Source organism: Idiotropiscis lumnitzeri, chromosome 2 (assembly GCF_059441095.1).
Source record: "Idiotropiscis lumnitzeri isolate Australia: NSW breed Sydney's pygmy pipehorse chromosome 2, RoL_Ilum_1.0, whole genome shotgun sequence".
NCBI classification, from domain to species: domain Eukaryota; kingdom Metazoa; phylum Chordata; class Actinopteri; order Syngnathiformes; family Syngnathidae; genus Idiotropiscis; species Idiotropiscis lumnitzeri.
The window spans coordinates 812612-824273 of NC_142392.1; the positions used below are offsets into that span (position 1 = coordinate 812612).

At 44.5% G+C, this 11662-nt stretch overlaps 2 protein-coding genes across 7 annotated transcripts in view; both read left to right on the forward strand.

The window, feature by feature from the left end:
• Positions 1–4369, forward strand: part of LOC148341062 (peroxisomal succinyl-coenzyme A thioesterase-like) — a 74747-nt gene extending 70378 nt beyond the window's left edge. For 3 of the 5 annotated variants that reach the window (XM_088287274.1, XM_088287257.1, XM_088287264.1), the window contains 10 exons: positions 765–973; positions 1059–1158; positions 1354–1544; positions 1657–1820; positions 2423–2542; positions 2760–2842; positions 3275–3368; positions 3476–3556; positions 3762–3903; positions 3983–4369. In XM_088287274.1, the coding sequence (XP_088143400.1) occupies positions 778–973; positions 1059–1158; positions 1354–1544; positions 1657–1820; positions 2423–2542; positions 2760–2842; positions 3275–3368; positions 3476–3556; positions 3762–3903; positions 3983–4107 (1296 nt within the window). In that variant the 5' untranslated portion in view covers positions 765–777 and the 3' untranslated portion in view covers positions 4108–4369. Of the gene's footprint in view, positions 1–130; positions 347–764; positions 974–1058; positions 1159–1353; positions 1545–1656; positions 1821–2422; positions 2543–2759; positions 2843–3274; positions 3369–3475; positions 3557–3761; positions 3904–3982 lie in introns of those variants that run through there. The other 2 variants (XM_088287284.1, XM_088287250.1) reach the window with 2 other exon arrangements.
• A 1482-nt stretch (positions 4370–5851) lies between these two features.
• Positions 5852–11630, forward strand: LOC148341063 (CD9 antigen-like). Of its 2 annotated transcripts, none has more exons than XM_088287296.1 (7): positions 5852–6011; positions 8972–9074; positions 9940–10037; positions 10551–10727; positions 10851–10940; positions 11032–11115; positions 11206–11630. In XM_088287296.1, the coding sequence occupies exons 1-7, from the start codon at positions 5943–5945 to the stop codon at positions 11269–11271; spliced, it is 687 nt and encodes a 228-aa protein (XP_088143422.1). In that variant the 5' UTR covers positions 5852–5942; the 3' UTR covers positions 11272–11630. The 2 variants fall into 2 exon arrangements, with proteins under 2 accessions (XP_088143422.1, XP_088143431.1); XM_088287305.1 differs by lacking the exon at positions 5852–6011 and adding an exon at positions 7070–7252.
• The last annotated feature ends 32 nt before the right edge of the window (positions 11631–11662 follow it).

Consider the following 11662-nt stretch of genomic DNA (forward strand, 5'->3'; position numbering starts at 1 on the left):
AGTGTTAGGTTTAGGGGTTAGTGTCAACTGTTTTGTTTTTTGTTCTAATGGCATGTCGACTTAATTTGCACTTCTAACTGCAGGTTACGTACGTGTGCGGAAAGTTCGTTGTTCACGTGAGGTCAGTAAACTCAGCGCGAAGCCTGTGACGTAATCATTACGCGTCACTCCGGCGTCTCGGTTTGATGACCCCATAGTGACAATTTTCGGTAAATGTTCACAAACGGGCGTTTGATTGAAACTGCAGCGCGATAATGAAGTATTTTTTTCAACAACCGATTAGCTCATATCCGGAATGATGTTTTAGGCTAACTACTTAAATTGTACGCGACCTTCACGTCCAAAAGTGAGTGAAGAAAAACTGCCGACACGAACATCTGCACCTGATTGCAATACTCTAAAAACGCAGAATGTTAATCTGTACATTATCAAGATATAATGTGACACTCTTTAATGTCTCAAAACTAAACTAATGATGCTTGATTGCTCTGATTTGATGCTTACATTATAAACCTGAACTTCCTCAAGAAATATTTAGTGGTCAACCTCATGCTTGCACTAACACCGTGATGCGTTTAGGGATGTGGGATTATTTCTTGATCTTCAGGGTTCCAACGAAAGTACGGAGAAGTATAAAATATATTTGATACATTTCTAGGTTTGGAAAAAAGAGTCACATATCAAATGTATTTTATTTCTCTGGGGGGGTTACTGTATTCCTTTATTGCAGCCCTGAAAAGTGATGATTGCTTCTCTCTCTGCAGACAATTGCCCATCATGTCCCATGCCACCCCGCTGCCCATTCTGTCCGTGGCGCCCACCCGAGCCCTGGTGGACGAGGTGTTCAGGGTGCGGGTGGACAATTTGCCTCCCGGAGCTCCGGTAACGCTGCGCTGTCTGCACCAGTCGGAGGACAAAGACTACTGGGAGGCTTATGGACACTACATCAGCGATGCCGCGGGAGCCGTGTCTGGTAACCAAAACGTCGTCAAATGCAAACACCCAACCTGACAACACTGCACCCAAACACGAGCTGGTTTTCATTTTGGTTCCTCCAGTTACTGACGACGTGAGTTTTGGAGGAACTTACACAGGAAAAGAAGTCATGGCTTTGCTGTGGAGCATGCGGCCCGTTCCGGGGAGCCGCACGGGCCTCAGGTACAAAAAAAGGACCACAGTCGATCCCGTTTATTGTGAGGGACCCGTTCTAGACCCACCCGGGGGGGAACCCCCTGAAAACAATTTGACCCCTCCTAGATGCTCGAATCAAACCATTTAGTAATGTCACGTTCACGGGGACGTCCTCTGATGTCGTTGTAACCACACGCTCCCACTTTCCTGGCTTGCCGGCAGGCTGCGTAAACGCAACGTGTGCACCCCCATGCTCTTCACCATCTCCGTGTACGACGGCCACGTCAGCCACGACTTCAGTGAACGACGCCCTCTGGCCGAGGCGCTCACAGAGAGGTGGTACGCGGCCCCGGGTGTCCGCCGGGTGGAGGTCAAGGAGCGAGACGTGCGAGGGACCCTCTTCATCCCGTCAGGTCAATTCACTTTCAATTCTCAAGACGACAAAATAGGACGAGCACGTCACCGTTGTCGGTGGAGAGGAAGTGTCGACGGGTAACAGGAAGTCAAGCGTTGTGCCCACTTCAGGTCCGGGCCCTTTCCCGGGGCTGCTGGACATGTGGGGGGGTGGCGGGGGCCTGTTGGAGTACCGCTCGGCCTTGCTGGCGTCGCACGGCTACGTTTCTTTGGCGCTGGAGTATTTTGCGCCCGGCGAACTGGAGACTGGTGATCTGGAGCTCAAATACTTTGAGGTGAGATGGCAACTTGTTTCAATGATTCAAACTGCATCAAGCACATTTTCTGCAACACAACAGATTGAAAATTAATTTTTGAACAAATCCGTTGACAACCTACACATATCATATTCTTAAACATAATATAAGAACCCCTTTAGTTTTTTTCATTTGATTTTTTTTTCCCGCCTCTAGTATTGGTGTATGTTTTCATCAAAATATTTGTTCTATTTTCCCAAATATTTCAGTACTCATTCTAATAGTTTTGTATTTTAAATTGCGTGGTTTTTTTCATATTCAGGTTGGGGGTTTTTTTGCAGATTTTTCTTTTCAGCATTTGCAATTTTTTTTTAATCTATTTATTCATTCTTTTTTTTCTTCTTTGTCCTCTTGCTATTTGACTAATAATGACTAATCCATTTATTATCTTTCATTTCCCCCCTCCCTACATTTCCTAATATGTTACAAGTTCTGGCCTCACAAGTAAATTCCTAATACTGGAAATATTTGAATGCAAAATGCATGAAACCCGAAATCACGCCAACCAATGAAAAATGTTCCATATGTCACGTTTTGTTGTCAGAGGTTGCATGTTGTTTTGGATTTTTTTTTTCTGTCAGACGGCCTTTGACATGATCAAGCAGCATCCTGCCGTCATTGCCGACAAAGTGGGACTTTTTGGCCTTTCCTTGGGCGCTATCGTGGCCATCCACATGGCGGCTGAGAGCGCCGTCGTCAGGGTAAGCGCTTACGACGCCCGGCGCCAGCTTTTACTTCGGGCTCGCTCAATCAGTTTCGTATTGACTGGCGACCACTCCACGGTTGGTCGACCAGTCCCGCCCAACGTCAGCTGACGTCATCTCAGCTGGCTCACAACACTGTTGAAGGCAAAGCCCGACGGGACAGACGTCCGTGGGTCATTCTTCTTCTTACCGCATCCAATTTTGCCATTCGCAGCCTGCCTGTTGCGTTTGCATCAGTGGCAGCCATTTTTTTCCACGTGACCAACCCCTGAGTGCCGTCCAACATCCCAAGATGGGGTAGGTTGTCTGCTCGCCGTGCAATTTGCACCTACAGACGGACACGTTACAGCCACAACTGCATGACGGTGTCGGGCCACCCAAAGTGCTTTTTTTTAATATTCATATTTTCATTTTTAGCGTCTTTTTGCCATGCTGCACACATTTTTGGGGCAAAAGAACATCCTTCTATTAGAATTAAACGCGTTGAAAAGCCCAGAAAAGGTTAAATATTTAGTGAGACTTTATTCTGCAAAAAAAAAAAAAAGAAAATGCAAAAACTACACTGAGTAATATTTTCTTCAAGGCTTAAATGATATGAAACATAAAAATGCAAACCATGAACCACGCTTAGACAGTTTGGTCGTATACGACGATTTTTGGTGGTCCGACAAAAAGCCCGCTCATAAATGGACACATGCATAGAGCTTGTTGTGGTTACCACGGCAACAGGAACATTCACAAGCTGCACATGGATGAGGAGCAGAATCTGATCTGGCGAGACCTCAGCTTGCCCATCTGCAGCGACCTGTCCCAAAAAACCGACGTAAGTTCTCGCTGGACGCGGAACGTCGCTCACTTGTGGTGGCGCTGAAATGATCTGCGCCGCAGCGCATGCAAACTCACGTTTGGTGCTGGTGTCGTTCTCTCCAGGTGAGCAGAATAAACTGTCCTCTCTTGTTGGTCAACGGCCAGGATGACCAGAACCATCCCACTGTGCAGTATGCGGACGATGTGAGCGCTCACAACTTGGATTTGTTTTCGCGTCTTTTAAATGTCGTTATTCACAATGAGTCAATCATACCAAATAAAATAAGTCCAATACAGAACATTTGAATTCGCCAATTTTAGGAGGGGGAAAAAAACACTCCATGTGTGCACCAAATATCATGTAAATGGAAAGTGTGCCGGAACTTGTTGTGACTTTTTGGTGTATCAGATGGAGCAGATGATGCGTTCGGCGGGGAAGGAGCACCTGCTGACCCGTCTGGAGTATCCCGACACGGGACACCTGATTGAGCCGCCCTACTCGCCTCACTTCCGAGCCACCAACTTCATGTGGGACAAAAAGAAAGCCAAAGGTGATTGTGTTTCCGTGACAACTTTTCACAACATTCACTGTCACCATCATGACCACCGTGTTCGTGCGTGCGTGCCCAGTCACCCTGCTGTGGGGCGGCCGAACTAAAGCTCACTCGGATGCGCAGGAGGACTCGTGGAAGAAGATGTTGGCCTTTCTGCGCCAGCATCTCTACTCGGTGCACGTTCCCAGAGCGAGGATGTGAACTCCCACTTAGCCACAGGTGGCGCCGTTTCACAAAAACTTCTAATGCAATACTGACACGCACAAGTCACACTTGAACACTCCCCAACTGGGGGTACGTCTTGACGCAACTCATGGAAGCATTTGCATGAGCATCAGCAGCATGCTGTCATTCAAACACATTTTCAATGGAGAAAAATCTATTTATGGATTGTGCAAGTCTGAACTAACATCATTATTGTGGTTGGAAATCAATGTTAGAAAATAAAGCACCTTCCAGTTCACTTGTTTTGTTTGAGTGAATGCAAGAGTGAAAGTTAACAATTGAGTTCAGTCTGCAAGATGACCTTTGCCTGGTTTGAAAAGTTGAAGAATCACGTGAGCAGGACGACACTCAACATTTTCCGGGGTGGGGGAGGAAGGAGGGCTCATGACATCAACAAATAAATCATGAGGTCAACTTTTCGTCCTTTTGTTTTTCTGTTTGCCTCGTATCTCTTTGGCAAGCCGTTTGGGCCCAGTCCACAGGCCTAATGAGCACAAAATGATCATTTGTGCCCATGAAATGGTGCAATGTGCGTACAAAATACAAATTCTGAATATTATCATTCTAACAAATGTGCCCGTGTTCTGCTCCAATGAAGTCAGGAATCTAGGCGAGCGTTAAAAGAAAAGAAAAAAAAGGCTCAAGTGCTGATTTCAATTGTTGCTGTTTGATGAGTCGCCACTAGAGGGAGACGTGGCGCCAATGTGCTGGTTGAAATCAATTATTTGAGTCACGTGCTTGACTTTCTAATTATAATGTTTCAGTTTAGTAGTCACACAGGCACATTGTTATATTGTGGTTGCACATTTGTGTCGTCGACTTCAACGCGGAAACATGCAGAAAATGTCGTCTCGACCGCCCTCGCGAGCGCGCGCGCGCACGCGGAGAGCGAGAGGAGCTGTGAAGGGAAGCTTTGTGAGGACATGAAGGCTGACTTGTTTTGGAGAGAAAAAAAAGGAAACGCGCACACGCACAGCATGAAGGTTGTTTGTCAAAGGGGACACTCGCTCTTTTGTGCAACCGCGCACACAAACGCACACAAAATGTTTCAGGTGCTACACGAAATACTCCGCTAAACCACAAAGACTTCAAACATTCTGCTTTTGAATCCAATTGCAATGCAGATGATTTAATAGCACGTGGTTCATCTTGATGACAAATTGATCGTCATCTATGATTGCGTATTAAAAAAAAAGTGCCGACAAAACTAAACATGACTCACTGTGCCTGTGAAAACAATTATTTCCTGAAGATTTGTACGTGTGGCTTCACACGTTTAGATATTTCACCTCTGGTAATATTTCGCGACTGGATGTCATTAACTTTGACTTTTTTCTATATAATTGCTTTTCGACCGATGACAATGCTCCCTCTTCCAAAAATTGCTCAATGACGTCATCCGGTAGAAAAGGTGTCGCGTTAGTATGAAACCAATTTTATGCTATTTTTATCACTCAATTTAGTAAACCTCAAGACATTTAAAATATAATAACACCTTTTCAGGGTTTCAAATCATCAAAAGTGGTGCATTATTTGATTTCCCACAAAATAAGTAGAAAAGTTTCATTACAAGGTTCAAAAAACGCGAGTTGGCCAGCAGAGAGATGACAAGTTAGTTAGACAAGTGTTTGTGTGTTTTTCAGGCTGTAGCATACCAGCTGCGGTCGAGCGCTTCCGGAGAGGGCCGAAGAAAGCCGAGCGTCTCCGAGCCCGAGACACGCCCTCAAACGGCAGCAAGATGCTCTCACTTTGTCACTCGGGCACTTCAGTCGGTCAGCTGAGAAGGACGAAGAAGAAGCAAAAAGAAGAAGATGACGGCTCTGAGTAGCTGGGAGCTTTGCGTCAAGTACGCCCTCTTTGTCTTCAACTTTATTTTCTGGGTGAGCCAAAAGCGCATTTCAATATTTGTTTTCATCCTTCATCTCCAAATTCACTCTTTGGAATTGTAATTCCTACTCGGATGATGGAGATGTGCCTGCATCAAATACAAATATCATCCCTCATTTTACGCAACGTTGATATTCTGCGAGTGTCATCTTGTAGTTATTATTTGCACTCGGAGTGCTAATCATTTTTCGGCTTAATATTTATTGACATGTGCTCAGCAACTTGGTCATCGCCATGTTTCATGATTTTTTTTCTTCTAAACGCTCATGAAAATGAAACATCTGTATTTTATGCATGAATCATATGGTCATCGCGTGATTTCCAGTACTCATCGGTTACTTTTAAAACTACGTAACGACGTCAATGCAATAAGTCAGAAGCGCATCGTGTAATTGCGACTTATGTCCACTTGGGGGTGCCATTTGTATTGAAATGTCTTTCCTTTGTATTTATTTAACGTTCGTTGCTGTGTTGCTATTCTAATTTTAAACGGCCAACAAATATTATTTGCCTTCAGTTAAATTAACTACAATATTATCAGATGTATTATTATAACGTTATTCGACGACATTCTATTGAACCTCTACAATAATTAGTTTAATAAACGTTCGTTAAACATGCATAAACATTTATGGTATTGATTTACATATTGCTTTCTGACATGTTGAACAGTATTTTTTATAGCTAATCCAAGTTTGAAACATTTATATCAGTTTACGTCATCTTGCCAGTTCGCAGATATTTTTGCAACATATTTAATTTTAAATTGAAACATAGTGTCCGTTTTTGTGATGTTTTTGCTGAAGAGAATTTTTCAGCTGACATGGGGGGCGATTTTTTTTTTGCCTGGGTGGCGAGCATTTTGGGAGGAAAACAAAGCTGCAGTTGTCAATAAGACAGGAGGGGTGGAAAGCACGGAAAGTCCTCGTCCTCACCTAAATGTGCTACAATGTAAACAGCCACATCTACGCGTGTGTGAGTGTGTGTGCTGATTACCGTCACCTGCACCCCCCCCCCTTCCCCCAATCGCCCCGCCCTTTGACTTCCAGGTGAGCGAGAGCAGGGCGTGGCTGCCACCGAAACTTTGCTTCTCTTCCTTTTCTTGACTTTCTTGACTCGTTCAGGCAGCAACTACGCGTGCCGTTCCACTTTTGGATTTGATTTCATTTTTATCATCATGGGAGCTCTGAAGTGCATCAAGTACCTGCTCTTTATCTTCAACTTCCTCTTTTGGGTATGTCACTTTTTCAAGTCCACACAAACAGGAAAGCTTTTTGTCTTTTGAGCCAATTTGTGGAGATGTGTGCGGTTTAGCTCTTGAACTGTTAGCTGAATGTTCCTACCTGTTTTGTTCGTGTGCCTGTGTGTTTTGTGTGCATATTGTTTGCGCTGGAGTGTGTATTTGCATTACGATCGCACGCGGTCTCCTCACGGTTCTTTTCATTTCCGCCTCATCCTGTTGTGCAACTCCATTTCCCATGAGGCACCGGGCCTCGCCTTTTTCCAGGTTGTCCTCATGTCCATTAGACAAATGGAGGAAGTGGTTGCTTTCTTCTCAGTGTTTGCTTGCCACATTAAATGGTCTTCCATTAGATGGCAGAAAGTCGAGAAGTCACTTCAATTTGTAGTAAATTGAAACATTATTTCAGTCTACTGTTACTGAAGTAGAATCCATTTCACACTTGTATCTCAAAACGACTTTCCCCATTAAAATGAACGTAAATGTCTATAATCTGTTATAGCAGTCCAAAAACAACCAAGAAATTGGTTTCAACATGTTATTAATTAAAAAAAAAAAACTTTCTTACACTCGAAAGAAAAGTATAACTAAGCTGTCCTTTGTGTGATTTCAATCGTTAAAAAAAACAAAGTAAAACTTTGCAATTTGCAACTTTCAATTGCTCATCTGAGACAACTTGACAAAACATGAATTTATTCCAACAATTAAGAATGGTTTACATGAAGTAAAAACATTGCGGTTTGACTGAAAGGATGATATGATTGAAGTTGTTTTCACTTGAAATAATTTAAGTGGATGCTGACTGCCTCCATCTTTAGAGTTCACTCGTGAGTCAAATTTTTGCTTGCAAAAAAATAAAAATGTGAAATCCAAATTTGCATTGTGTCAACATTTGACATTTGTTTGGTTTTGTGAGATTTCTCTCTCGTGAAAAATCCCAAAGGTTGCGCAATGTTTGATGTGCGTCAAGCGCGAGAAATGGTGTCAAGTAACGGAAGGGAGGCTCCCCACGCAATTAGTGGCCGGGAGGATGTCGGCCTCTTGTCTCCTCGTATCCCACGAGCCTCGCTCGTCAACATCATGGGAGTGGTTGAGGCGACGTCAACAATGTTTCTGAGGAGACGTTGACTCATTGTGGTGACGCACCGCGCAACAGTCCTCCTCCGACAACATTTGAGAAGAAAATTCCAAGTTAGCTATCTGAAAAGGAGCTGACGTTAGCCACAGCGGCTACGTTGCGAAGCGTGACTCATTTGTTATGTTATAGTTTGGAAGTTTTTTTTTTTTTGAGGGAATATATGAAGAGTTAACTTGTTTTGATAGCAGAGTTTTCTTTCCTTTAGAGCTTTTTGATCCATTGTTCAAGAATTTTGTGTTCTGCGACATGCGCGCCACACAGTTTTTTTTTTGTTTTTTTTTTATTACAAATGCACCTTTTAAATGTGATTAGCGTCAGGATGAGTACTTTTAAAGTTCTATCTGGAAGTTTGGCTTTGCATTCCGCATTTCGCGTGGTTGTTTGAATAAAGTTGAATTCATTCATATGTGATGAGATGGCATGCCAGTCATCGTGGCTCGGGATCTTCGGGTTCTTCGGCTTGATGGTCCAGGAAGAGCATGTCCGCCACCGCTCATGTCGATTAGCGCCACCTACGGGTGAGCAGTTGCTCCGCAAACTGTGTGAGCTGATTGTTGACTTTCCACCTTGTGCAGTTGGCCGGGACGGGCGTGTTGGCGGTGGGACTATGGCTGCGCTTCGACAGCAGGACGTCGGGACTGTTTGAGGGCGAGGACTCGCCCTCCGTCTTCTTCACGGGTAAGAACAAAATGTCCTCAAGTCAAGCTAGAAAAAAGGCCATGAATCAATAGTTTGGAACTCACAAGAAATGTGGGTGGAGGATGTCATTGGCAAATATTCGAATTAAATTGCGGAAATGAACTGCATTTTTGAGAATGGAGCAAATAATTCCCAAGAGACGATTCCAGATGGGATGGCCAAGAGGAGAACTGTCATTCACTAGATTTTTTTGTTTTTGTTTTTTTTTTTTCTCTTGAGGCAGAAAATAACAAAATGCATCTGCTTCTCCCTTTTGGTCTCGATGTTTAACAAGCATCATATGAAGTTATTCATCCGCAATATTCTGTCAAATGAATAATGCAGCTGTGCCGTAGAATCATTTTGTTGTCGAATGACGTGCTGTGGATGCTGACCGGCATTCCCACATGGTCGCTTACCTGATGTTTTGTTTGTTGAAAAAGCCAAAGGTTAAGGTGCGAGGTGAGCGCGGGCACTTGAGGACAAGATGAGGTGGCCCAAGTTGACAAGTGAGGAGTTGTGTCCTCATGAGGCCACGCGCTCGCTCCGTCCGTCCGTCCGGCCGCCGCCCACGCCTGGCAGGCGAACAGCGGGCTCTTTGTTCCTCGGCAGGAATGCGTCTTTTGTGGCGGCGGTGACCTCCCCGCTGAGGTCGCTGTGACCCGTTGACGTTCATGGACATGCCGCACCAAATTCACCTGTTGGCTCGACTCAAAAGAATTGAATCAAAGCGTCTTTTTTTTTTTTCCTGATTTATCCATGGTACAAAGATGGCGGAACATCGCTGCAAGAAGCTACTCATGTCAAAATAGTTCAAGAGGATGAACGAATGCATGTTTCCCTAATGTTGTGTGCCGGCCGGTAGGCGTATACATCCTGATCGCAGCCGGAGCGCTGATGATGGTGGTCGGCTTCCTGGGATGCTGCGGCGCCATCAAGGAATCGCCGTGCATGCTGGGATTGGTCAGTTGATTTGAGTTTTGATTTTGCTTAAAACTGGCTAATTCAAATGAACATTCTTTATGAGATCATTTGTGACCAATGAAAAGTTAAGAGTATTAGTTTATGTAATTGTGCACTCATTCATCATGTAATGGTGCCTCATAACGAGCACTGACGAGGAAATTCAGAAAATTAATTTTATAGATGAACAATTTTACTTTGTCTCAAATTTCAATACTATAATGAAGAACCTAATTTTTTTTCAATATTAATGCTTGTTTTATTTATATTTTATTTGAAATCAAATATTAGAAATAATACATTTAACTTGTAATTTGCTTAGATAATTTAATTCCACAAATAATTTGAAATATGTATTTTTTTTTTATACAAATGCTGGCCCATGTCGTCAGTTTTACGGACAATATAGATTTTTGTATGACGTATTTCGCAACAGCTGCAGCAACAGGTTTGCCTAACACCCCCCCCCCTCTCCCTTTTTATTTATTTATTTTTTTGTCTCCGTTGTTGCAGTTCTTCCTGTTCCTGCTGCTGATCTTTGCGGTGGAGGTGGCAGCGGGCATCTGGGGTCTGTCCAACAAGGACGTCGTGGTGGAGGAGGTGACCGAGTTCTACAAGCAGACCTACACCAACTACAAGGACACCCGACAGGAGGCGCTCAAGGAGACCCTGCGCCTCATCCACTTTGGAGTAAGAACCGCAAACCGTTTGAAACCCCCCAGCAGCGACGCTTCGCAAGCAACAAATGTCTGACGGTCGCTCATGTGAAAAGCCGACCTCCTGTTTGAACGGCAACTTTTTCCCCGTCCTCAGCTCAACTGCTGCGGGCCCACGGGCACGGTAATCGACGCCGCCAGGGACATCTGCCCCAAGAAGGAGGGACTGGAGGTGCTCATTACCACGGTAACGGCAAGCTGACGTCCCGCGGACACCATGACAACGCGTCTGCTTAGTTGACTGATGGTGTTTTTTTTTTTTTTTTGGGTTTTGTCAGAGCTGCCCGGCCGCCATCGAGAAGATCTTCAACAACAAGCTGCACATCATCGGAGGCGTGGGCATCGGCATCGGAGTCATCATGGTGAGTGAGAGGAACTTGGCCCAAATTAAATGCCCTTGCTCGTTTAAGCGCACGCACGCTTACACACGCACGCTTGGACTTTGTTTTCAGATTTTCGGCATGATCTTCAGCATGATGCTCTGCTGCGCCATCAAGAGATCCAGAGACTTTGTTTAACCCCGCCCATCCCCTTGCGCCTTATCCCCCCATGAGTTTAGTAACCAAGGCTTTTTATTTTATTTGTTTTTAAACACGCCGCTCGGGGTGCACGCAGGACGGCCATCTTGGACGCGTGAGTGCGTGGCGGCCCGCGTCGGCGACCGTTAGAGTCACACTTTTCACCTTCCGTGTTGCGTCTGCCGCCCAAAAAGCGTTTTCAGTTTGCTCGCCTTCCCGACGGGCGTTTACGGACGAAAACACGCTAACATTTAGCCTGTTTACATTTTATTGTGACTAACTTTTTATGTTAATTGAAATTTTGTGTTGAACTTTTTATGCCAAATAAAAGCCAAATAAATGAATTTAAAAAAAAGTCATTAAGTCGTGATGGCATTCAGCAGGCTGTTGG

Coding starts and splice junctions, on each gene's coding strand:
- LOC148341063 (XM_088287296.1), top strand. CDS start 5,943: ATGACGGCTCTGAGTAGCTGGGAGCTTTGCGTCAAGTACGCCCTCTTT. Junction 6,012..8,971: donor TCTTCAACTTTATTTTCTGG/GTGAGCCAAAAG, acceptor CACCTTGTGCAG/TTGGCCGGGACGGGCGTGTT. Junction 9,075..9,939: donor GCCCTCCGTCTTCTTCACGG/GTAAGAACAAAA, acceptor GCCGGCCGGTAG/GCGTATACATCCTGATCGCA.